The following is a 27,544-nucleotide window of genomic DNA, read 5'->3' as shown; positions in this document are numbered from 1 at the left end:
CAGCTAATAATGTGACTGAAAAGGAGAATATCAGGAGAAGCTGAGGGATAATGCTGTAAGCTAGACATCTGTAGGGGAGAAGGTAGAAGCACTCACCAGGGAAGGTGAGTGATAAATATGATTTGATTAAGATTGTAACATAGGTTTTAAAATGCTGGGTCACGATGGCTAACTCAGTCACATAACCTTGAGGTTAAATAGTAAATCTCAAAGCATTCAAAAGTGTACTGGATACACTCAAATAGGTCAATAGCTAATAAAATAACAAATAAATTTTTATACCCATTTCATAATTTTCTTTCTTTACTTTCTCCTGCTGTTTCATTTCCTTTCCTGCCCTATTTTTATGTAGATTTTTTTGTTCTGTTAGCCCTTACAGTTCATCTTGCCCCTCGTACTGCAGACTCCACTCTCACCCAGTTGTTCAACTCTCTCCTATATTATTCCAGCCTTCCTCCTCTGGTAATCAGAATCTATCTCCCTCCTCTATTGCATACTGATGAGTCACTGATATCTTTGGAAGTTCCAGATCTCTCTCACTCCTTAGCAGAGTTCTGTCCCCCCTCCACCATCCTTCTTCCCTTAGCAGCTGCAAATATTTAACTGGGAGTTTAGCTGACTACTGCAGTGCAAAGTGTAACTAAATGACAGGGCATCTGAGGGAGTGCAGAAGATAAATGGAGGCAAGTGACAGAGTGCTATACTTACAAATTCTGCAGCTTCTAAAAGGAAAATGTTCCAGTTTAAAATAGCTGAAGCCAGTCTGTGGGATTTGCAAATGCAGCATGCCCTCTTTTTCACTTGGCATAGTAAATATTCATGTGGGCGGGGCCCCACTTGCTTCCAGTTGAATTTGTAATGTATCATTGTAAAATTATTAAACTAAAGCAGGTGGTTGGGCTGCAGGGCAGTTCTGGGAGAGCTACCCCAGTGGCACCATTTCAAAGCAAAACTGCTATATTTGAATTTCAAAGACATTCTGTCACCATAGATCCCATGATGCACCTCCTGTGGCCCAATCATCTGTTTGCAGTACTTTAGTTTTCTATTGGAAAACACAACTGGGAGATGCTTAATGCTTCCGGCTTTGTTTTCCTATTATAGTCAGACAAGGGATGGGGCAGTGTTGAAGAGAGAGCCTCTCACCAGTGCTTCAGTTAAAGGAAAGGTCCTAACATCAAGGAGTAAGATGGGGGAGAGGGAGAAAGTTGAAAGGTAACATCATGCAAAAAATGGGGGGAATAGTGGGCACTTAAAAAAATTAATCAAAAAAGAGTCTGTTACCTGGTGTAAACATCTTTTTTAAAAGAAATAAATTTTAGTTCATTTTTAGTTAACGATCACATTTTTAAGAAGAAAACAATTGTATAATTACAGTAATTTGCTGGAATGATAAGGGCCTAATCTTGCAATGCTTATTCACATGAGTAATCTTTATATGAGTATCAGAGGGGTAGCCGTGTTAGTCTGGTTCTGTAGAAGCTTTGCTGCTTTATATGAGTGGTCCAGCTGAGGTCAAATACGATAACTTGCATGAGTAAGGGCGTCCAGTTCAGACCCTGACTCTGCTTTGCCTTGTGCTTCAATTAACACTTGAGTTCTGCACTATTCATACTTCTGCACAGTCTTTTACTGTTTTATGGTTTAAATGTTCAACCTGTGTTTACAAAAGGGAAATCATGCATAAAGTGCCTCAACTTTTAAGGAAGTAACTATCCAAATTAATTGGAAAGGGAGCCACTGACATAATTGGACTTCAGAAAGGTACTTGCAATACTGCACAAAAGACTAATTTATTGGTTCAGTGGTTTATAGTACTGGCTGAGCTATTAAATATTAAACACACTTCAAAATTAGAGGACATAGTGTACTGAAAGAAACTGATTATCTTCACTTGATATGTTCCTTACATGCTTATATCATTTTTTTCACATTAAAATGATATTTTTATTCAGTCTCTCTTTGTAATCACATAATACATTGAATTGAAGACAGAAAAGGATAACCCTTTGATCTCTGTTCATGAGAATGTTTCATAATCCTTGGTTAGGAAAATTCTTAGTTATTATTTTCCCTGAATTTTTACACATGCACATGCACTCTGCTGGTCCCAGCCACATGAGTGTGGGATGGAGGCTACTGGGCTCTGATATTCTGGATTAGACCAGTCCCATAGGAGAATGAGATTGGCTGTCAGTGTCAGCACGCACTCCCCACTCCAGCCATCATTCCTGCTGGAGTTGTGCAGATGGGCCAGGATCTGGCCTAATGAATATAAAATGGATGAAATCCATTGAAGCTGGGTTTTATTTACTGCATACAGTGTACCCAGTGGACAGTGGTTGCTGGTGCCCAAAATACATGGTGGGGCTGCAGGTAACAATCTGTCACCCTATAGCCTCCACTCCACATCCCCTGTAGGTTGATACTATTTTCAGAGTGAGAACCTGGGTACCAATTAGGGAGGTCTCAGGGAACTATTTTTCAGGCGAATAAGGAAGGGTTGGTGGGAGAAGAAAGAAGAAGATAAAAGGTCACTCTCTTCTGTCTTCTGTCCTCTCTCTCTTGTAGAATGAAAACTTGTGCTGGCTTACAGTAAAGGGCAAGATGAGAGAAAACAGTATTTATTCTTCTTAACATTGTGTCTCCTTGTTGTTCTCTCCCAGTCCCAACTTCTGCCCCTCCAGTCTAGCTCATACCAAATCACCTCTCAGCTACTATCTTCACCGTCATGCACATCAACTACCAGTTCAACCACACCCTCATTCACCAAGTAACTTCTTTACTCCCTTCTCTCGACCCTGCAAACTTGGCCCTTCCACTGCCCAGCTCAGAACTTCTCCAAGTCCTGCTTAACTACCTTCAACACTTACCCTACTCCTCCAAAGCACACAATCCAATTACAGGCCAAGAGCTTCTCTGTCCTAATTTCCCCACAGAACATATGCAATTAAAACAACATCTTGAGTAAACCCACCAAAAATACTCTCGTCCCATAATATAGTCTAAATACATAATGTGACATTTAGCCACTTTGATCAAAGGTCTGAGAAAGTAGATTTGCACAAAGGAGCTACAGATTTTGGTTACAATGGACAATGGAGAACATTCGGGGCTCTCAACCATCAGCCCGTAGACATTTAAATCTAGGCACCATTACTCAGGATCATCAGTCTTAAACCTCAGGATAGCATGTAGGAGAGAGGCAGCCTTTCAAGTTTCCAGGCCCAAACTATGTAAAGTGAATTATACATTGTCACAGGGTCCACTCCTGACAGGTGGCACCTCCCCCTGGTGGCTTTGGGGATTAGCTCCTTCCAGGTGCTGCACCTGGGATAGTTTGCCTTGGAGGATTTTGATACCCCAGAAGGGGAAGACCAGAGTGACCTGGCCGGAGGGCAAGTCACGAAGAGGACGCTGCAGCTCCTGGAGTGAGATTGTCCTCTCTCACCCTGCAGCCTATGTGTGAAGAGACCTCATCTGTCTGTCTCCTCTGGCTCTTATTGCTCAAGGTCCCCCACCATGAGGAGCAATCCACATTTCTCCTTGATGGTGTCCTGATACTCACTTCACTGCAGTTCTAAATCCTCTACAGCTTCTTGTAAGGTATGCTTGGCTGCTCCTAATTTCTCCTGCAGCATCTTTACTTGCTCCGCAGAATCCCCCAGCTCCCTTTCCCTCAGGGTCTAAGTTCCCATCATAGCCTCCTTCATTTCTGTGTTCATTCCTATGTTTGTTTGGGCCTTCTCCATCCCAATCATTTTACCTTCTGACCTCTTTTTTCCTATCTCACTGGGGTCCATGCTATCCCCTTTGCTACCCTATCCTTTCTTAACAGGGCAGTGCCTTCTTATATGGCCGATCTTGTGGAACCCAAAACAAACCTTTTTCCTTGCCTCATCAGCCAGCCATGCTTTGTCCTTATTTTGTCTAGTCCCCTCTCGTGGGCTTGCCTTCACATTACAGCTTATATATGGGTATGTCCTCCTTAGGTGCCCCTGCTGACCACAGGCAAAACATGCCCCTCCCTTTCCTGTTCTCCCCACAGGTTGGACTCTTTGGGGCTTCCTTCCCTATACAGGTAGGGGCACTGTCTTTTCAGGCGTCCCCTTCACATGCAGGTATACCACTCCTTTGGCCAGGCCTCTGCCCTCCTGGCCCTGGTACCTCTTTTCCACTCTCTGCAGCATCTTCTAATTTCTTCACGCATGAGCTTAAATAAATACAGTGCTGTTCAGCCAGCTGTGTCAAATAGTTTTGCAGGTAACAATGTGCCTCCCGCTGTCTCTGCACATTCTCCAGCAGCTGCCTCAGCAAGATCTGGATCCGTTCTGGCTGTTTCTCAGTCCTCATCTGCAGGGGCGATGATTCTGGAGTCCAGGCTGGGAGGGTATAAGTGCCTTCATCAAAAAAGACTTTCACATACTATGACTCCTTTTTCTCTTTCCTTTTTTTCTGTTATTGCCTCCCATACTCCCCTTGTATCAGGGGTAACCGCCTTATACTGTCCTTTATGGTCCACCACAATCTCTTACACAATCTCTTTTATAAGGGGTAATAGCCCGTCTGCATTCTCCACCAAACTGTGGAGGGGCAGGTGACACCTCCTCCTGGCGGCTCTGAGGATTAGCTCCTTCCAGGTGCTGCACCCTCCTCTGTCAGGCTCTTGACTCATCATTATCTCCCATCCTGTGGCCTCTCTCACTCCAGGGGTTGCAGCTTCCTCTTAGTGACTCAGCCCTCTGGCCAAATCACTGAGGTCCTCCCCTTCTGGGGTATCAAAGTCTTCCAAGGCAAACTGTCCCAGGCAGTCCACTCTCTGCTGTCTGGTCCACGCCACTTCCCAAGTGGCTGGTAGGGGAACCTGGGCCTTCGCTCTACTCCAGGTTCCAGCTCAGGGGCCCTTCTGTCAGCAGCCAGGGTCTGCCCTATCCCATACCTTGTTGCATCTCCCCTGAGCCTTTCCTGTCTTTCTGGCTCTCCCACCTCTCTGGTTTACCAGCCCAAACTCCTTCCAACCAGGGAGCAACTGTAGGCTTCCTATCTCTATAGCCCCAAAGACACCTCTCTTCTCCCAGAAAGTGCCATCCCTTTGTGCTCTCAGATCCTGGGCTTTATACAGGCCCTTCCTCTTCCTGTCCAGCTGAACATCATGGCTAATTAATCCCATCTCCCTGGCTTCTCCAGGTGCAGCCTAGGCAGCTAATTGGCCTACCTGGCCACTTTGACCCTTTCAGGCCTTATGTGGGTGGATACTCCATCATATACCTGTGTCGTGTCTTGAATTGCAAGTACAGTCTTTACTTAATATAAATGTAACGTAATTGCAGCTACAACCTATATGCAGGAGAACATTCACATCCAGCACTAGCTGTAGCTTTTGGGTAGTCTTCAAAGTTAGTTTCAGGTAGAGCATGTGAGAAACCTGGAGGTCCCAAAGATATGGATTACTCTGGTTATGATGCCATCTTGATTCAGCCAGTTACCAACAGAATTTACTTAAATCTAATAAGCACTAGGACATTCTTCTCTTACGCTGTACTTTATTTGGTATTTACTGTCTTGTCCCCATTCTGTCCTTGCAAATATAGCTAATAAAATGCATAGTGTCACCACAATTATGCAAATAATTAACTATGATCCTATTTGACTGTTATGGTTTCAACCTCCTTCAGCAATACCGGATCATACATTTATAACTTTAACTAGGGAAATGACTGATAAGTAATGGATATGATTGCAACTTTTACATATTGGTTATGAATGTGATCCTCTGGAGGAAGAGGCATGTAGGATGAAATAAATAACATTACTTTTAGCATTAATGGCTATAAGACAGATGATATTTTGATTGTTCTAAAACTTGCAAAGCCTACATGAGGACCAGCAGCATTTTGTATGAAGGCTAGACGGGCCAAGTATTTCAATTCATGTCAATAAGAAAGACTGCTTATCATTATTATATTATCTCAGCAGAAACAACAACAGGATCTACTGTGTCTTCAGAATATGCTCATGTGTTAGTTATCTCTGGTTGGTCTTCAGCACCATCTGCTAGGGATCACGTTTATAAGACCTGTGATTGATATGCGCCATAGTGTTTACATTCACTGCAAAATGTGCATAAGCTATGAGAAATATTTTTGACAATCTGGGCTCTACAGTTATGATGAAATATGTTCAGTGTCAACATTCATATCAAGTATTTGTTTCTTTGAATGATTAATTTTCTACCCTGATGCAAAATTATACTATAACAGCTTTTTAAAAAAGATGAACAAGAGATTGTGAATTATCACAGTTTAACGACATTTCCTTCTGTTATGCTGTTAGTATCATGCATCGAGTATAAGTATACCATTATGAGTCCCAACCCTATCTTACTGGACTTTATTTGGGGGTTGAAAAAATAAAAATTTATTTCTGAAAGGTTTATCAGAAATCATACCTGCTCACTTTAAAAGCATGGCAGAAATGGTTGCTCTTGATTCATAAATGTACCATGTTAAAGAAGATTTTGGCATCTAAAGGCACTTAGAGTAATTAATTTTGCTATTCCATCCCAAAGAGAAATTCTTCTCCACTTTTACTGTGTATTGTTTATGACATCTTATTGATCAAAGTAAGATTACGCTCCAAGATGAGCAGAAAGACAAGGTGTACATATTGTCATTGATATGTGAAAAAGCAGTCAGGTTACTATGTTTATTTTCCTTCTAGTATGTTGGGTTAGCTTTTAGCTCAAGGGAGTCTCCAACGCAGCATCTGAGCATGTCATCAACATACTTGTTATCACCTTCCCTATCAAATAGAAACACAGTTAGCAGCCTACCCTACAAAATATGGTTGTGTTCCAAGTAGCATATTTCTGACAATAATTTGTGTAGTATCCTGGGCCTGCATTGCACTTTACAGGCAAATAAAAGACAAGGACCCTGCTGTGGGACTAACAGTTTAAATAAACATTGCTGAGAATATTTAATACCATCTGTTCTGTGACGTTACTATTTGGTGGCTTCTTCATTTCAGACATGGAAATCACAGAATCATAGAATATCAGAGTTGGAAGGGACATCAGGAGGTCATCTAGTCCAACCCCCTGCTCAAAGCAGGGCCAATCCCCAACTAAATCACCCCAGCCAGGGCTTTGTCAAGCCTGACCTTAAAAACCTCTAAGGAAGGAGATTCCACCACCTCTCTAGGTAACCCATTCCATATGAGGAAGTCACTCAGTGATTCTGGGAACACTCAATGGCTTGACCATTGTATTATTAGTAATAATAATAATAATTAATAAATCAGAAATTCATAGAAACCAGAGGTGGAAAAATACATCTTTGGCCATCCAGCCCATCTCCATTCTCGGGGTTATTCTCTAATAGACATCTATTACATGTTTGACTAGTCGAATGTTAAATATGCCAAGCAATGTAACTTCCCCCCTTTCCTTGGGAAGACTATTCAACAACATTTTCGGGCCTGATCCAAAGCCCATTGAAATCAATGGACAGACTTCAATTGACTTCAGTGGGCTTTAATTCAGGCCCTAATATTTTATTGTCAGGGATTTTTTTCTTGGTAATCAGGGTAAAATTTTCTTCTTTTCTTCTTTTGACTGCTAGTTATCTACGTTTATATGTACTGGACATGCAATGTACTCAACTAACTGTTGCTCTGAGAATCGTAAATCTGAACTTCCTGAATTTTGTACATATACAATCTAAAGAGTAAATACACCTCATCAGAAAAGTTAGAAATTTCAATGAGAAATGGCAAAAACAATTCTGTGGAATTTTTTTTCCATTTTTCACCCAACTCTAACCATAATGTTGCTTTTAATCAGTTGTATCTATAATGTTGCATTTACCTTTTTAAAAGAAAATAGACTGGCGCTACTAGGGCCAATCAAATAACCATATTATTGTAAGAAATTTCCAGTGCTATTTAGGAGATGGGGGATATCATGCAAAAGTGGAACTGGATGTGCAGTCTAATAATGATGATAGATTCAGATCAACATAGGGGAGACTTATGGTGTGGAATGACTAGCTAAGATGAAGAGAGTGTCTGACATAATATATAGCTTTCTTTGTATTTGAACGTGCTGTATTTATTTGCATATTTGGAGAAGCACATAAAAAGCAGATTCAACATACAGAAAGCAAATATGCACCTAAGGATACTGCAAATATTGGGAGTGGGAAAGCATTCAGGTCTCAGTCCTGCAAATATGTAATCATGTGAGTAAGTATTTGCAGGATTAGGGTTTCAGGAACGTTGTGGGAGCAAAATGTGGACTTGTCAGGGACAGATATTTACGAGTCTGTCTAGAGCAGCAGAATTCCTCGAGCAAGTCCTGATCATTCCGTTAGCAGAAAGTTGCACACTGTGTTTAAACAATATGCAGCTTCCTGCTACTTTTGCTATCAATGTTTCTAACTCAGATTTTGTCTAACATGCCAATAATCCATGTTCTGTTTGTGAACAAAAGTCATGATTCTGCTTGAGGTCAGGGGTCTGTCCACATGGATCAGATTTCAGGATTGGGATTTAAGTCCATAGCTTCACTGAAGTTCTAAAAATTAGCCAGCTTTTAGATAGGAATGCAAAAAACAGTCACTTTTGACTGTTCTTTCCACACACTGACATCTCAAACACATCTGAATGGAATTTTAACAACCCCCTCACCTCACCCTACCCCATTCTCCTCACACAAGTTAACTTTTGAACTGAGTCTTAATGTGAGAAATTTCATCCGAAAAAGTAATTTGTGCGGAAAGTTATAAGCAACAGAAAATGGCACATATATTAAAAGTGGCTTTTCAATGCTACCTATAGCATCATTGTCATAAAAGTGTAAACATTAGCTTATTTTCAGTTGCTTCCTTCCACAGTGGTGAACATGATTTACAAATTATCAAATAATGTAACAAAACTGATCTTAAAAGTCAAATCCTTCCTCTTGCTTGCAAAAAATAGTTCATTTCCAAAAATAATGTCATCTCTTTTATGTGCTACTGCTACATCTTTATAAGTCTGTGGTAATTGCCCAAAGACAGTTAACTGTTGAGGAATACAGTAAAAGAATCATAAGTTTCATGAATATTACAGAAGCTCCTAAATTATATGCCAGTATAGTCACTTTGATTAAATGAATTCCTAAATTAATCACACAGAATATACATATTCCATATAAAGAAGATTTGTTTTAAGTACACAGGTATGTAAACTGATGTGGTTTTGCCAGTCAACTCAAAGTATTTCATTCTGTAAAAGGGATCTACACTGGCAGAAATATGTGCCTGCAAAAGTTCTTTTGCAGGATCAGGGCCTAGCACAGTAAATATGCCCTCGGAGATTATATTGAGACCTTGTTTAAGCATTTAATTTCAGGGGATGGGAGGATTTGTTTCACTTTGTGAGTTTGAAATGTCCTCATAAAATTAAGATCTTTGACATAGCATGTGAACATTTGAAATAGCATGTGAACATATGAAATAGCATGGCTCCTTCACATTTTTAGTAGGGCCAGTATTGGCAACCACAGTTGCCAACTTTCACATGGTAAATAAGCACCCCGACGTTCACAATAAGCCAAAAATCAAGTTAATCCCATTTCAAAACAAGGCCAAAACGAGCCAATCCCTAAGAACCACAACACTTTATGTGACTAGATCCCCCCTGGCATGCAGTCTGGGACTGTGGTGGGCCCGTTGTGCACCCCTGACTGTCTCCCCCCTTTGCCCCTGCTTCTCCCCCCCCCCTTGCCCCTGCTTGCCAGGAGCCGATCAAAAAAAAGAAGCAACAAGCTACAAGACAAACAAGCTACAAGACAAAAACTAGCCAAAAGCAACTCACAAGCCAATTAAGCCAAAAAACAAGCCACATTTCTGCATTGTTTTTCACGGGTTTGGCATGTCTGTTGGCAACATGTTTTGAATCAGGAGTACTTAGTAGTAAAGAGAGTGGGATTCTCTGAAGTACAGGCAAGTGTTGATGTTGTGAACAACCAAGCAGCCAGGTAGTTAAGTCAGTTGAAATATAGGTGATGGGCAGAATTAAGGTAAAAGTGGTCTTGAAATAGAATATGAGAAGACCGGGAACTTTTGATACAAAAGGAAGCAAAGCAAAGGCGATTAACCCCAACAACAGAGTGATGGTGGCCCAGAAATAGGAATGGAGATGGATTGGGCTTGAGAAGAAAACCATTCATCAGCCAGGAATTGGATGAGAAAAATGTATTTAGAAAATGATTTAGTTAAATTTGGTGCAATTTCCTTGTGTAAACTAAGCCTTGGAATCAGAGTGAGATGAGAGCCATTTGAGCAGAAGAAAGTCGGTCATAATGAAAGACAGAACTGGACCAGAGATATTTCTAGTCTACTATCTTGTCTGTCACAGTTGTCAGTACCAGATGTTTTAGTATAAGGAACACAAGGAAAACAACCCATATGATAGGCAGTTGTGAAATAAACTATATGGGAAATTAATTCCTAATCCCTTTCAGTTAGAAGTTAGGTTATGCCCTTAAGCATGAAGATTTAGATCATTTAAAAAAATCCTTGCTAATTTAACAGTGGATGTTCTTATTATGGTTTCTTTTTTTTATTTCTCTTCAGCTCTCTTGGCCTGAATTATATCTTTGACAATGCATTCTTCAGGCTTAATTATGCTCTCAAATTCACAGATAATATCAGAGGATGTAGACCCGGGAGATATTGCCAAAAATGTGATGTCTGCAAATACATTAAAACTGTAGTTTTGTGTATTTATATGCAACAAAATCTGATAGGCTAGATTCTATTTATTGTGGTTGTGCAGGGATAACTGAGCAATATTTGGTCCAGTAACTTCAATAATATGTCTGTCATTTACTCGGCATTATATATTTCATCCCACAGCATCCCATGCCACTTCTAGAACTCAGCAGCTGTTTAATACCATGCAGCAGCACTACAGAACAGTTTACAACTGGCAGTGGTTCAGTACTCATTCAGAGGAAAGAGTGCCACCTACTGAATCACTAACACCACTTCTGTAAATGCTCCTAGTTTGTTCACAAAGAACTCGTACCCAGTAATGCATCTGACCTATTATAGTTTAATTTGAGGTAATTTTCATGTGGAGAAAGCTATCTTTCATTTTATGTTTTTATGTTTTTAGACATATTTATTGTTAAGAATAGCAGAACATGTGAACAGTTTGAGTTCCTATAATATTCTAAACTTTCCCCATCTTTATAAATTAATTTTCTTTTGGCATTAAGAAGGTGGTTTTTTCTTATCCCAATCTTACATATCTGCATCTGTATCTTTGTTTGCCTGAATCGTAAATACATCAGTATATTTTTGTATGTTTTCCTCTTCAAATTACATGGATCACATGCTTTCGCCTTAATCAGAAACGAACAGTGGACAATATCCAGTTTGCACTGAATAAGTATAGAATCTGGATAACCTTCTAAATCACTTCATGATATAACGGTGAACCACTGAAGGGAAGTCTGGGAAGATGGAATCAAGAAATACTTCTGTCTTTCATAATATTTCATTCCCTTCACAAATATAGTACTCATCATCTTAATAACAATTTAAGAAAGAATAAATACACTTTTTTAACCCATATAGTTGCCCCGGAAGATCCTAGCAGAAAAGTGGATGGTGATACCATTATTTTCTCTGATGTGCAAGAAAGATCAAGTGCTGTTTATCAATGCAATGCCTCTAATGAATATGGATACTTGCTGGCAAATGCATTTGTGAATGTTTTGGGTAAGATCAATCTTTCATTTTTCATCTGTAACTTAATTAAGAGTTGTTGATTAGTAAATTTTCCTGATATTGTTTAATTTAATCCAGACTTTCTGCAATGGTAAGTAACAGAAAAATATTGCTGGTTAAGTTAACATAAATGTTAATAAAATAAATATTTTATATTACAAGTGATTATGAATACTAATAAACCCCTATATTACACAGTTCTTTCTTCTCCTTCATATATGGTCTCCACAGATCCCCACTGTAGGGGTTGCATGCCCAGCCATACAGCTACAGAACTTTTTTGAGTAGAGTGTGAGCATATCCCTTGAGCCCTCACTCTATAGATGAAGAGCATAGATACCCTACTCTCTCTAACTTCCTCCTTCCCCTCTGCTGAAGCAGGCATGAAAGTATCTTGTCCCCTTTGTCTGTTAAATCAGGCAAACAAAAATAGCTGTAAAGACTTAATTAGTACTAGGTTTAAATTAATGTTTCATTTTAATTTTTTTAACATTCTGTTAAAACAAAAATGTTTTCTTGATCCACATAAGAACTGGGACTTCAGATAGTCATGAAAAAGGTAAAGGACACTCAGCTAAAGCCTGCAACACCTTTAAGATCTTCTCAAAAAGGATCCAAAAGGATGTTAAGACGCTGTTTCAGAAGCTGCTCTTGCAAGATGATCTGGTTATGCTTGAGTCAGGGAGACCTTCTCCTAAGAAGGTATCTCCAGCCATGAATAGTATGGCCTTCAGTGCCTCCCTGGGAGCTTAAGCTTGTTGTAAAATCTAAGTTGGAAAGAGGTCACCTTGTAAAGCCTCACCATGAGGAAACATCAGAATCAGTTCCAAAGATCAGAGTTCAGCAGATGGAGCCAAGGAAAGACCCTCTTTCATTGCAAGATGCCTCAGAGGAAAGGAAAGGTGCTTCACCAAAGAGTTTAACCCCAGATCCTGGTGTGTGCTGCTTCCCTGCACACAGGGGTTGTAGAACATCCTAGTAATTGTGTGTTCAAATCAGTTATCTGCATTGGGGCATTGATATTTGGCCCAATGGACCTTGCTTCCTTTTTTTGAGCATTTTCTGACTTGAATTCTTCCAGTGAAGTCACATGCTTCAGCGCCTATCACTACTGCTCACTGCAAAACAAGAAGGAAGTATTTACTTGTAACAGGGAGATTCCTCTGTATTACAGCTTCTGCAGACTACCAGCAGCAGAGCTAGACAGAGCTCCTAAGTCACCTCAGAGAGAGGTGTAAATATGTAATTTTATAGGCAAATCCTGATCTTCATAATCAAATATGCCTTATATATAGATAAATAAAATAAAATGTGTTGTGTTGTCTTTTTAGCTGAGCCACCAAGAATTCTGACTCCTGCTAATAAATTATATCAAGTCATTGCAAACAATCCTGCGTTGCTAGATTGTGCTTTTTTTGGTTCACCTGTGCCTGAAATTGAATGGTAAGTCATTGTGTATAAGTACTTCTGAAGAGGCATACACTTTCCTTGAAAGCAATCATTTAAATGTTTTTGTTATTCTGATTTCTTTTTCTAAAAATAAAGTAGGGCACTCTTTTTTTTAACATGCACTGATTACAATCTTGATACATTAAATTATTTATGTAATTTAACATTTAATTAAATTACTGATAGATTCCCTTTTAAATTTCACTACATGGATTTACTTGACATCTGTATTTTCTTATGCAGTACTCTAAAATTTGCTTTTCTCACACTAGATATGATTGAATTAGTGCATGATATTGGATAATGATACAATTTTTAATATAAAGGTTTAAGGGAGTAAAAGGGAGCATCCTGCGCGGAGATCTTTATGTTTTCCATGACAATGGAACTCTGGAAATTCCTGTGGCACAAAAGGATAGTACTGGCACATATACCTGTGTAGCAAGGAATAAATTAGGAAAGGTACAAAATGAGGTCCATCTAGAAGTCAAAGGTAAGAAACCAATCATCGTTTAAACCATTGTAATCACAGTTTAACCCAGAATTTCAAACAATTTAAATGTCTAATAGCAACTTTAAATTTCAGATCCAACAATGATTATTAAACAGCCTGAATACAAAATCATTCAAAGGGGTGGCCAGGTTTCCTTTGAGTGTACTATAAAGCACGATCCTACCTTAATACCAACTATTACGTGGGTGAAGGATAATGGTGAACTGCCAGATGATGAAAGGTAGAGATAAATTATTTATTTTGTTTTTTGTAATTGTATTTTTAAATTCATTGTTGTTCATGTTTCTCCTGTTCATCTGAAATGTGCAAGGCCACACATGTTGAGTAACTCTTCCACAAGAAGACTAATCAATAACAACATCAGACCCATGTTTGTCTTTGCCTAAAAGCCCATCCTAATACAGTGGCAAAGTGAAGGCAGCAATTAGAAATGCAAAAGCAACATTTAACCAATGGAAAAAATGGAAAATAGCAATCAAAATAAATTAGAGGTTTGAATAATAGAAATTTGATAAGGGAAGCTAAAGACATCAGGGAAAAATCCATGGTTGGTGCTAAGAACAATAAGGAAGAGGTTTTAAAAGTATATTAGGAGCAAAAGAATTCATAGCAATGGTATATGCCCATTAATAGATAGAGATGGTAAAATTGTTTGTGATGCAGGCAAGGCAGAAGTGGTCAATAAATATTTCTGATTCTGTATCTGGAAAGAAGCAGAATGATGTACTTGTATCACATCAGGATGATGAGGTAATTTCTAGTCCATTAGTAACTAAGGATGTCATTAAACAACGTCGGCTAGAAACAAACATTTTAAACTGAATAGAAAAGTTGCACCCAGGAATCTTGAAAGTGCTGTGTGAGGAGATCTCTGGCCTGCTGATGTTCATTTTAATAAATCTTGAAATACAAGGGAAATTTCAGAAGACTGGAAGAGTGCTAATATTGTGCTGATATTCAAAACGAGCAGGGGAGTGATGAGTAGGAGTGGGGAAGTGATTTGACTTCTGTATATGGGTTGGTGAGACTGGTCCTGGAATATTGTATACAGTTCTGGTGTCCACATTTTAATAAGTACGTTGAAAAAATTGGAATGGGTGCAGAAAAGAGCCACAAAAAACATTTGAGGGCATGAGAAAATGGCTCATAGTGTGTGATTGGGAACTGAATCTGTTTAGGTTTTCAAAAATAAGATTGAGCGATCCTTTGATTACTATGTATAAGTACTTTAACAGGTTCTATAAGTACTTTAAAAAATACAAGGAATCCCAAGGACCAATGGCTGGAAGCTGATGCCCAACAAATTCCAATTACAAATAAGGCACAATTTTTTAACAGTGGGAGTGATTATCTATTGGAACGAACTACCAAGGGAAATGAAGGATTCTCCTTCTCTTGGTGGCTTCCATTGAAGATTGGATGCCTTACTAGAATATGTGCTTTGGCCAAACACAAGTTATGTTTTAGTAAAACAAAGATTATTGGGTTCAATACAGAGGTAACTGGACAAAATGTAAAGGCCTGCGCTATACAGGAGGTTATATTATGTGAAGTTATGGTCCCTTCTGCCTGAAATTCTAAATCACCACAGAGAGAGTAATTTTTCTGTTCTTGATCCAGAAAACACTAGAGCTTTGTAATCATGTGGCCGACTTTAGCAACTTGTATGAGAATGGAGGACTTTTTTGTTGAGGGCTTCCTAGGCTAAAACTCTACATTTAACTGCAAGATAACTACTGTTAAATCATACTGGCAGATGGGTGGGTGAAGGAGCTTGGGATCTAGGAGAGAGGAGGTCCTGTAGGGAAGCCCTAGCAACAGTCAAGCTTGGCTAGGGTTCTTAGGCTGAAGTTTATATTATGCTAATGTTAACCTGCCAATACAGACAAATTCCACAAAGTAAGTTCTTTGTTCCAAAAGTGAAAAGCATATCTTTGTATGGATTTGGTTGCGGTGGGGTCTGCCTATTAATGTTTTTAGCATATTCTGTCAGTGTTTACCCTACATTCATTACCATGCATGGGTGAATCATTTCTAGGATCCCAAACGTGATTTTGGGCAGAAACATTGAAAGGTTTTATTTTTAAAAGTTAAAGCAAATAGTATATGCAAATATTCCACAATTAGGCATATTACACAAGTACATGTAAGACTTTGCAATTCACTTTCTGTGAACTTTTATTCCAGTAAAACTGGATCAAACAAGTGTTTGAAGAAAGCACTACAAAAGATTAGCAAACTCAGAATAAGTGAATTCATTATAAATCTGATCAGATGTTCACAGCTCTAGTTGTGTGTTGGTGATGTGTCCTGTCTTGTCTTTTGGGGGACATCAGTATCCTGTTGCAGTGACAGTTAGGATTGAAGGCTTCTGCAAGCTTCTGAGATGCAAAAGCAACACTTTTTGGTGCTACACATTTGCAGATCAGAGGTCCGAATCAACTGCTAAGAGAGGTGTCGTTCAGAAAAGAAAACACATTTTAATACTGATGTTACCTATTAGTAAAAATGTAGTTATCGTGCAAATGTTGAAGATACATTAAGCCATGGAGATGTTGCTGGTACCCACAAAAATATTAAGCCATCATTAGGATTTGGTAATGTTTATACACAACTTTTTATAACAATGAAAATTCCATGATTGTATTATTTACAGGTTTATTATTCATAAAGATAGTTTGGCCATCATGAATGTAACTGATAAGGATGATGGAACCTATACATGTGTAGCAAATACTACGTTGGACAGCGTTTCTGCAAGTGCCGTACTCACTGTTGTTGGTAAGATTGCTTTTAAAATGGTGTAAGGGCAAAGCTGTGTTTGTGTTGTATATATTGTTAAAGCAGTATTAGATTTGATATGATGGACACTAATAGAGTTTGATAAAAGCTGCTGTCGCAAAGCAATAAACATTTAATAAGGAGAGAATGGATGGAGAAGAGAAAACATACGGTGGGTGTGAAGGCCCTGATGCTATGTATGTGAAGTTGATATCCTCTGATGGTCATGAGTTTATTGTAAAAAGAGAGCATTTGTAAAAACACCCCAATTCATATACGCTCTTTGGGCGTTCAGTTCAATTTTAAGATAAAAAATAAATGATATTCAATCTTGCCTATATTGTCTGATATTTTTAAAGTAGTGTATGAAGCAGAAGATAAAATGTGAACAAGCAGTTCTGGTTTTTTGAACAGAAAGTGTCTCCAATGGGACAAGGTCAATCTCATAGTAGGTGGGATTTTACCTATGTTGTACTTGAGCTGATGCAGTTGACCAATGACTCTGCAGAGTATTTCAGCACCAACACCGGTTGTCTTAAGGTTCTTGCCAGCTTCTGCAGTTGCATTCTGCTTCAAACAAGTTGAACAATATGCTTGTTTAACTTTCACTCTTGCTTCCAGGATTTCTGTTAGACTAGTTTTCTTTCAGTTTAGCTAGGCTTCCTGTAATTAAGAAATAGCTATGAAGTCCACCAGCCAGGAACTGATGGAGGTTTTTAAGGTCAGGCTTGACAAAGCCCTGGCTGGGATGATTTAGTTGGGTTTGGTCCTGCTTTGAGCAGGGGGTTGGACTAGATGACCTCCTGAGGTCCCTTCCAACCCTGAGATTCTATGATTCTAGTGCAGTGTACTGTGGATATATCTCCAGCGCATGCCTTCTGCTGACTGGGGACACCAATTGTGGGGGGAATCAATACCCACGTAAGGAGATCCTCCTGCTTACCAGCACTCTAGTTCAGCTCAGGATCAGTCCCCAGGAGTTTAAACTCTTCTAGCAGCTATTGACTCTGCTCACTGAGTGTTTGAGAAGGCACCACTACTTCCTTTATTTCTCTAACCATCTTTACTTCAGTCCAATATCTATCATCTCCCACCTTGTAAGTATATTTTCAATATATAGTCTGTGTGATTCTTAGCTAGAGAAGCTAGCAGGAGTCTCAAACCAAAATCTACTGGTGTGCTAACATTCTACAGTGGTCTTAACAACTATTCAAGGGTGAGATAAGCAAAATGCCAGTTTTAGTTGTTATTGACCTTGTCCATATGAAAAATAAGGGTAAAAACCTTTGTCCAATTTGTGTAAGAGTCGTTTACTGTATTTATTTTCTTGATTTAATTTTTCATGTGAAAAAACTTGGTTACTTTTTCTTGCAAAAAATAAAAAATTGTCAATGCATGATTTAAAGTTGACCCTTTCTTGTAGCAAAAATAACTTTACTTTATTATCGCTAATAAATATAATCTTTAACTATGTGTAAAATAATGTTTCTTTGGCTACTAATTTTGATTAAATCCTTTATATTAATGTCCTTTTCAGCTGCTACCCCAACTCCAGCTATCATTTACGGTAAACTAATACAAAATCTGTCTGCATCATCTACCAAACATATTTCACACTTTTGCCTATTGCAAATTGTGTCATCTTTGTTTTTGTTTTTTCTGTTTCATGCCTTTTTACCAACTTTTTTTTTAAAACAGAAGAGAATTCTGTGCAATCATACTATTTTCTTATTAGCTATTTGTTCAAACTGTTTCATTACTATAGTATTAGCCTTTAGAATTTTACAGCAAGGCTATTTTAAATTATTTGGGAGTATACAATTTATAGAAAAACGAAGTTTTTAAACAATTTTTTAAATTTGTTGTTTACAGTATTATTAAATTTCTTTATACTAAGTACAGTAATGCAATATATTTTCTGTAAATAATCTGTAATACAGAACAAATACTGGAAAAACAAAGTTCAACAGTGTCCTGAAGGCTCACATCAAAAACAAGTACAGGTCTGATCTTGCATCATTTAAATTAGAGGGAGTTTTGCTGTTGACTTCATTGAGAGAAGCATTTAATTCTAGCTTCCACAGTGCAGAAGCATAAGCTAAACGAACTCTGAAAATCTAATTGCAGCAGTTTACATGGCCCTAGATAGATATTTGCCAAGTCAAAAGGCATCCTGTTTTCTCTGTGGAAAGGGGTCCTTAAAAGTGGCCAAAGAATTGATCTCATAAGTGTCTTGATTTTATTCCACACTGGAAATGAAATCAGACTTTATTACCAAGGTTCTTTTCTGCTTCTCATTAACATTTTACATGAATTTTAAAGTTTTGGCAAAAGAGTGCCTAGATTTTAATCTTTTACAATATCCTGAATAAGGCGTTTAGTTTACTATCATATTCTTTGAATTTGCGTTGCAAGGCAAAATATGGTACTATGGACCTGATACTGCAAACACTTAAAAATGTGAGTAACTTTATTCACTTTAATAAGTCCCATTGACCTCAATGGAACTATTCCGGTCTTTCATTCCAAATGATTATTAATATAATGAATGATTTTCAGTGATTTTGGATGAACAATTTCATAGTTATGCATTCAGAGTATTGTATATTAACAGTTTAGTTCAGAGTTTCTCAAACAGGGGTTGCCACTTGTGTAGGGAAAGACCCTCGCAGACCGGGCCGGTGTATTTACCTGCGCCGTCCGTAGGTCCGGCCGATCGTGGCTCCCACTGGCCGCGGATCGCTGCTCCGGGCCAATGAGAGCTGCTGGAAGCAGCGGCCAGTAAGTTCCTTGGCCCACGCCACTTCCAGCAGCTCCCATTGGCCCGGAGCAGCAATCCGTGGCCAGTGGGAGCTGCGATCAGCTGGACCTGCGGACGGAGCAGGTAAACACACCGGCCTGGCCCGCGAGGGGCTTTCCCTACACAAGTGGCGACCCCTGTTTGAGAAACCCTGGTTTAGTTTATATTTTCCGGCTTCTTAAAATGTGTAGGTTAAAAGTAAAATGTCTTTGTTTTTCTTATTGCAGAGCATCTTTCTTAAATTGACGCATGAAATAGTTGTAGTAATTCTGAAACAGTTTCTTTTTAATATCTGCACTTCTTTATTTTCCATGACCAAAGATTTTATTTCATATATAATAGCTAGCTACTCATATTCATTAATCATTAACTGAACATGATGCTGAACCATGAATTTCATATTTCTTTGCTTTTCATTACAGTAGCTTTTATATTGCAAAACAATCAGGCATAGCGTTTCCGTCAGTAGTATTTGCTTGTTACAAATGTATTTAGAAAGTTCTCAGCAACATCAGTTCTTATCCATTCCATTACAATTGCATGCAAATGGCCACTAAATCATCTGCATAATGAAAGTAGATCTCTTTATTGTTGTGCTTTTTGGAAAAGTTTTGTTTGAAATGTGAGAATTGTTGCCAGGAATAAACTGTTTAATCTGTTATATTTAGTTACTATGTATTTATTTGGTTTACAGATCGTCCAAATCCACCCTTTGATTTAGAATTAACAGATCAGCTAGAAAGAAGCATACAGCTGTCCTGGATACCAGGATATGACAATAACAGCCCCATTACAAGTATGTTTGGTTATATTTACTGGAACAAAAATTCATTGTTTTAATTTTTCAGATTCTAAAGAGTTTTGAAATATAACTTTGTGTAGCAAGCTTAGCAAATACATTCTTTCATTGTTACTATTATTTACCAGTATTGCAGTGGTACCCAAAACATGTTGCATGCTGTTCAAACATACGGAAGGACACATTCTCTGCCCCAGAGAGTTCAGTCAAAAGCCCTTAATCCTGCAGTCACAACCAGTAGCACAGACACTTACATCCATGTGAAACCTCTTTTAAGGGCTCAGTCCTGCAAATACATACAGGAGTAAATTTTTAATCACATGTGTAGCCCCACTGAAATAAAGTTACTCCCATACATTTTTTGAAGGTATATGCCCTTAAAATCTTAAACTAACCTGTGTGACAGTTGAATTTGAAAGCTCATTGGCAGCAATATCTTTATGTGTTATTAATCTTTGTTGACAGAAAGGCATTAACTTTCTCAAAATTATAAACCAGATGGTGGTTCTGATCTTTTCAAAGCCAGACTTTTGACAGAAATAAACATCTTGTTTTGGGCCCCGGAAGCAGTTCATTCAGGCTTAGTGCGTGGGGTGTGCTATCCATTCCAGTCTCTATTCCAGCAAACAGGAGCTTGCAGGTTTCCAGACCAGGCTCTGTTAGTGTCTTTCATTGGTGCCCTTCTGCACTGGCTCCCTCCCAAGACACTGTTGCTCCCCCATAAGTCCCACACAGTTTGCACTCAGCTGTAACATCCAGCGGTCACAGCCTGTTTCACACATGGAACCAGCAGCGGCTCCAGGCACCAGCACTCCAAGAGCGCGCCTGGGGACGCAAGCCGCAGGGTGCACCCTGTCGGTCCCTGCGAGGGCAGCAGGCAGGCTGCCTTCGGTGTCTTGCCTGCGGCAGCTTGCCTGCAGGAGGTCTGCCGGTCCCGCGGATTTGGCAGCAATTCAGTGGCGGGTACGCCGAATCCGCGGGACCGGCGGACCTCCCACAGGCAAGCCGCTGAAGGCAGCCTGACTGCTGTTCTTGGGGCGGCAAAAAAGCTAGAGCCGCCCCTGCATGGAGCTATGTTCATTTCCCACAGATTCCTCTCTGCATCCGATTTTGCTGCAGCTCCTGGCTTGGCAAACAGCCACCGCTTCCCAGTTGAGCCCGGCCACTTCCTCATTCAGGACCCTTCCCCGTACCTGGCCAAGAGGATAGGGATGTGCAGTGGGGAGGGCTGATGGGAGTTACAATCCGTGCTTAGCAGATCCATCACACTACATATACAATTTCCAATGTTTTCTCTCAGTGCTTATTTCTGTGCTGAAACTTAATCTATTGTGTCTTTCTCTCAGTATGGTATTTCTAAGGCTCCTGTTGTGGCAGTATCCAGGCAGCTAAGACAGTTACAATAGAATTATGCTTACTTACAGTTAGAATGCCAAGGAATGCTCAGTTGTGTTCTCTAACTTATTTATTATAATTTCAAGTTTATTTTAAAAATATTTAGTGTAGATTGGATTGTTGACTTATGATTATTTCATTCATAAATGACTGTGCTAGTCTCTGATACTTAGGAATGTTATAGTTTGGGACGTATAATTGAACTCAATTTTTTTTGATAGATTTTGTCATTGAATATGAAGATGGAATGCATGAACCAGGGGTATGGCATTACCAGACAGAAGTCCGTGGGACTCAGACAACTGTACAGTTAAAGCTGTCTCCATATGTTAACTATTCATTCCGTGTAATAGCTGTCAATGAGATTGGTAGAAGTCAGCCAAGTGAAGCATCTGAACAATACCTAACAAAAGCTGCAAGTAAATAAACACTACCATTTACCAGTAATCAATTTACTCTTTAGATGCCATTGAATTATTGAGAACTCAAAGAACAGTCGGGCCTTACTCAATTATAAATATTTAACTTTTAGAGCCAGATGAAAATCCTTCCGGTGTTCAAGGGATAGGATCAGAACCCGATAATTTGGTGATTATATGGGAGGTAAGTTTTTTAGCCTATCAATAACATTTTCTAGAAAATAAAAATATCAACTTTGAATAAATTAATAGATGTTATAGTTGGTGCTTGTTTGAGACAAAATAAAAATCCACTAATTTGTCTGAACCTTTCTCTTTTCTTAAATAGAGGGGCAAATGTAAATAAATACTCACAGTGAGAAACATATTTTCAAAGGACTGTTTTCTCCTTGGTTAATTAGTGGTTTCTCCATCTTCCTGACAAACTCATTAATTTAGGATAACTTGAAGAGTTTTCATGCATTAAGATTAAAATATATCCATAGTATCTTAAATCAGTTATCCTCATAATTTTAGAATGAATTCAGATTTAAATCCTAACTCTTCACTAAGCTTTATTATAAACTAAATTATCATTATACCTTCCGACATTAAGCTGTTTGTCGATGCATTGTACTGACACTTACAAGGCAATAATTCTGATTCTGTTTCTAAACACAGATTCCCAACTACCCAATACTGCAAAGTCAGCTTCCCATTACAGCTTTGAAAAGGTTCCAGCTCTCTGGGAAATATGATTTATAATAACTTCTTTTAGCTCTTTCGTAGTAGCTGTCTTCCACGACTGAAGAAAACTGACAAGACTATATTTACATCAGTTAGCTTGCATGATTAAAACACTTAGTGATTAGGTTCTCTGCTTTTCAAAATGTTCCAGGTGATATACAAATGCATTATTTCACTTTGATGCCAGTGTAACTGAAATTACACCAGCATGAAAACGAAACAGCATAATACAGAATTTTCAATAGCATTACACTGGTATAAAGCTGGGGGAACCACATGGTGAATCAGGCTAATTTTTATACCTTGGTTCTTCTTTAGAAGCCTATGATTTTGTTATTATCCTGGATTGCTCTTCTTTACAAATGTTATAAAATAATTTTAATGCATTCATTTCTTTTTTTTTTCATTTTAGCCTTTAAAAGGTTTTCAGTCCAATGGACCGGGTCTTCAATACAAAGTCAGTTGGCGTCAGAAAGATGTTGGTGATGAGTGGACTTCTGTTATAGTTGCAAATGTTTCAAAATATATTGTATCTGGAACACCAACCTTTGTTCCATATGAGATAAAAGTACAGGCTTTAAATGACTTAGGATATGCACCAGAACCTGCAGAGGTGATTGGACATTCTGGGGAAGACTGTAAGTTTCTCAGACTTACTGACTTGTACTAATTAAAAATATCCAAATACAAAGTCACAGAGGGATTTTAAAAAAGCTATTGAAAATTTGTGGGAGGGAATTTTTCTCTCATGTAATAAATGAAAATTGTAAACTTCAAATCGTTGGAGGATAGTCAGAGGCTTCATAAACCTCAGCGGTATGACTATTGAGGCCCACTTCAACAAACAGTTGCTAGATGAGCCAACAGTGTGACCCATTCCTTTATGAGTGTATTATCTGTTCATATAGTCTCTGATTATAATCTGGGATTCGTTGCATCTCTCTCCCACACAGTACCAATGGTTGCTCCAGGCAACGTGCAGGTGCACATTGTTAACAGCACATTAGCCAAGGTGCACTGGGACCCCGTTCCACTAAAAACTGTCCGAGGACGCCTTCAAGGATACAGGGTAAGTAATGGTAGAAGCTTTTATATCCTCATCTATCAAAATAAAATTCTCTTAATGTGTATATGTGTTTGGGAGGGAGGTAATTGCAATATAAAATGAGTATTTTAGGTTTTTTATTATACCACAATTTTGGTTGATAATTTGTTGACATAATATACTTAAGGCAAATATGTAAGGCAATTAACTTATTCCTCCATGGAATTTTGGTTAAAAATAATTATCACTGTGCAAAATCAATATAGTCCATATTACAAGGATTAAAATCTGATTATCTAAGCGTAGGACCCTTCTCCACCTGGTTACCTACTTTAATGCCAATCCGCTTCCAGGTTTTCATGGACAGGTCTGGGTTCTTTTGGATCCCGCCACCCACTCAGCAGAATGAATCTTCTTTCTTTTTGTCATATGAAATTATTTGGTGGTGCCTCCACCCCCTTGCTCCTTCCTGGCAGGGTCACCAGGGCATCTTGGGTGGAAAATCCTAACTACAGAGGAATCCCCACTTACTTGCCAGATTGTTGGAGACTTCCAAGAAATAACACAAACACATAAAAATATATTCAACACAATAATTATATTAAACAGGAGACAAATACAACATAACAGCGTGAAATACTATTTTAGGGTCACCGGTGCCCACACTGAAAATACCTGTGACTTGATGTAGCAAATGTAAAATTAGTGTCCAGTTGGTATGCATACTTTGCTGGGGCCCTTGATGACCTATAACCACAAAATTCTCCTCTGCAGTGGTTTAGCAGTTTGGCTGACTGGGTTCAGTACAGCCCAAAGGACTCACAAGTGGGAGGAGGTGGTAAATCCCTCCACAGGTGTAATATGCAGCACGTTATAAAATCCTCAAACCCTCACTCCCTGGCTTGTGGACACCATTCAGGGAGTAGGGGGTCCCCAAAACAAATTCCCTGATCAACTAACTAAAAGACAGTGCACTCACAAACTCCATGAATGATCCTCAGGTTTGAGATGACGCTGAACTCCTCAGTCACTGCGGAGGGGCTGCTGTCTGCTGGCTGGGATCCTTCTCAGGCAGGAATCAGGCTGCATCGGTCCCAGGATTTCCCCTCACCACAGAGGTGCAGGGCTCAAGGTGTAGGTTATACAACTACCCTAACATCCAAACTGTAGCCTCCTAGCCCAGCCTCCAGTCCAGGGGCGGCTCCAGACCCCAGCACACCAAGCGCGTGCTTGGGGCGGCATGCCGCGGGGGGCGCTTTGCCGGTCGCCGGGAGGGTGGCTGGCGGCTCCGGTGGACCTCCCGCAGGCACGCCTGTGGAGGGTCCACTGGTCCCGCGGCTCCGGTGGTCAACCAAAGCCGCGGACCAGCGGACCCTCCACAAGCAAGCCTGCGGAAGGTCCACCGGAGCCGCCTGGCGCCCTCCCGGCGACCGGCAGAGCGCCCCCCGTGGCATGCCGCCCTGCTTGGGGTGGTGAAATTTCTAGAGCTGCCCCTGCTCCAGTCACACACTCAGCAGGCAGCAGCCCTGGACTAGCAGAGCTGACCATGTGGTGACTGGTCTCACCTAGGGAGCTGGAAGGCGAACTCAGCCTGGCTGGGGAAATTTCCCAGCAAACACTACAAATTGGGAATCATCAGTGGAGAAGGAAAAGCCCAGCTGAGGGATCTGCTGTCAGGTCCCTAGAGGCCTGTTCTCAGGGGGAACCCTGCTTGCAGGCCTGGGTCTCAGCAGCTCCCCACACAGCCAGTCCTGCCCTTTTCCTGGCTGGCTCCAGACTGACTCCAAAATGGCTTCTTTCTGGGAGGGCCTGTCACTCCCTATTGGTTGCTGGGCTGACTCTGAGTCTGCCTTGGCTCCCCATCCCTGCCAGGGACAGTGTGCCTCTCCTGAGCTGCCAGCAGACAGAGTCCCAGGAATCTATGCCATCTCCTTGGGTGTTACATAAGGTTTCAGAGTGGCAGCCGTGTTAGTCTGTATCAGCAAAAACAACAAGGAGTCCTTGTGGCTCTTTAGAGATTAACAAATTTATTTGGGCATAAGCTTTCATGGGCTAGAACCCACTTCATCAGCTGCATGGAGTGGAAAATACAGGAGCAGATATAAATACATGAAAGGATGGGAGTTGCCTTACCAAGTGTGATACATGCCATCATGTGCCAGCAGTGCCTCTCTGCCATGTACATTGGCCAAACCTGACAATCTCTATGCAAAAGAATAAATGGACACAAATCTGACATCAGGAATCATAACATTCAAAAACCAGTAGGAGAACACAACTCTGGTCACTCAATAACAGACCTAAAAGTGGCAATTCTTCAACAAAAAAACTTCAAAAACAGACTCCAACATGAAACTGCAGAACTGGAATTAATTTGCAAACTGGACACCATCAGATTAGGCCTGAATAAAGACTGAGAGTGGTTGGGTCATTACAAAACCTAAACCTAATTTCCCCAATACTAATTTCCCCCTACTGTTACTTACACCTTCTTGTCAACTGTCTGAAACAGGCCACTCTCATTGCCAATTGAAAAGTTATTTTTCTTCCCTTGTTATCCTGCTGTTGTTTGCATTGTCTCATTAGACTGACTTCACACTTACATAAGCCAGTCTCACTTATGACTGGTTAGCTGTCTCTCAGCTGCAGCTCAGTAAAGGCTCAGTTTAAAAAGGGGGAATGGCGGGGGGGGGGGGCTCCTGTGATAGTAGGCCTTGGAGGAGGGTGATGGTATGGAGGAGAACTAAAGGGGATCTGCGGGGAGCAGGGAAACTTCAGGTAGAGAGGCACCAGGTTGCAGAAGGACACCAGGATGGATCTTACATCTAGTTGGCACTTTCGAAAGAGCGGGAAAAGCCTGAGCAAAGTCCAGGAGGATTGAAGAGTGTTAGCTAGCAAGGATAGACCCTGAGAGGAAGGGCTGTCACCAGCTAAAAACTGGGTCAGAAGACACTCTGGTTTTTATGTGGGTTTTGTTTGTTTTTTGGACTTATGCACTGCAGAAGGGGTCGGACTGTTATGTGACTCAGTGGGAGGGTTAAGTCACTCCCTATTGGAAGCTGTGTGGCACGTTGAAGACCCAGGATAGAAAACTGAAGCAGGGTGCCTCTAGCAGTGTGCCATAAGGGGTATTCTCAAAGACTGCATTCTGAAACAATCTGGAAGAAAATACAAAATCATTACTGGTAAAATTTGCTGATGGCACAAAATAAATGGAGTGGTAGTCAGGAGTAAGACTTTTGGATAACACTGCATTGCATGGTAATACATCCCAATAGGCCTAGTCCAGCTCCCAATGAAATCAATGGAAAGCCTCATGTTGACTTCAGTGGGGGTTGGAGCAGGCCCAATCTGAATAACTACTTCACAAAGACAGTGTACTTCAAATGTCATAGTTATTTCTATGGTTTACAGAGCAGTCAGTTACCTTTTGTGAGACAACAGCAAAGTCCTAAAGCCAAATTCAGGCCTTTCTGGAAAACAAAATGACTTCTATATTAGGATTACTGCATGTATTTACTGGAGCTGATTTCAAACCTTTTGGTCATTGGATGTGCAGCATTACATTAGGAATGAGTACACGGCTCAATGGAGAAGGTGTGCCCAGGTGTCACATGACTGAGAGCCAGCCAGGGAATAGAAAGTCATGTGGGTAGCTGCAGCATGAAGCAGGTTACACCCAGCTCACCCTTGCACATTTGCAAAATGGCAAGTAGATCAGGCCCCAGGTTAATACCATTGAGTGCAGTGAATCATTCTGATTAAATACAAACACACACATTGTTTTAAGTGGTGCTGCTCCCCTTCTCCCTATTAATTCATTTTCCTGGCTGAAC

At 40.0% G+C, this 27,544-nt stretch overlaps 1 protein-coding gene across 20 annotated transcripts in view; it reads left to right on the top strand.

Annotated features, from left to right (window-relative positions):
• The window catches only part of NRCAM (neuronal cell adhesion molecule), a 295,081-nt gene that overhangs the window by 207,433 nt on the left and 60,104 nt on the right, over positions 1-27,544 (top strand). For 17 of the 20 annotated variants that reach the window (XR_005589872.1, XM_039506264.1, XM_039506274.1 and 14 more), the window contains 11 exons: positions 11,628-11,771; positions 13,112-13,223; positions 13,556-13,722; positions 13,816-13,963; positions 16,400-16,524; positions 18,062-18,091; positions 20,019-20,120; positions 21,740-21,937; positions 22,051-22,121; positions 23,076-23,301; positions 23,617-23,732. Coding sequence is in view for 19 of the 20 variants with exons in the window: in XM_039506264.1 (XP_039362198.1) it covers positions 11,628-11,771; positions 13,112-13,223; positions 13,556-13,722; positions 13,816-13,963; positions 16,400-16,524; positions 18,062-18,091; positions 20,019-20,120; positions 21,740-21,937; positions 22,051-22,121; positions 23,076-23,301; positions 23,617-23,732 (1,439 nt within the window). In the remaining variant the exon portion in view is untranslated. The remainder of the gene's footprint in view (positions 1-11,627; positions 11,772-13,111; positions 13,224-13,555; positions 13,723-13,815; positions 13,964-16,399; positions 16,525-18,061; positions 18,092-20,018; positions 20,121-21,739; positions 21,938-22,050; positions 22,122-23,075; positions 23,302-23,616; positions 23,733-27,544) is intronic. The other 3 variants (XM_039506292.1, XM_039506363.1, XM_039506372.1) reach the window with 1 other exon arrangement.

Source organism: Mauremys reevesii, linkage group 1, assembly GCF_016161935.1.
Source record: "Mauremys reevesii isolate NIE-2019 linkage group 1, ASM1616193v1, whole genome shotgun sequence".
Classification (NCBI taxonomy): domain Eukaryota; kingdom Metazoa; phylum Chordata; order Testudines; family Geoemydidae; genus Mauremys; species Mauremys reevesii.
This window is presented reverse-complemented; position numbering and strand designations above follow the sequence as displayed.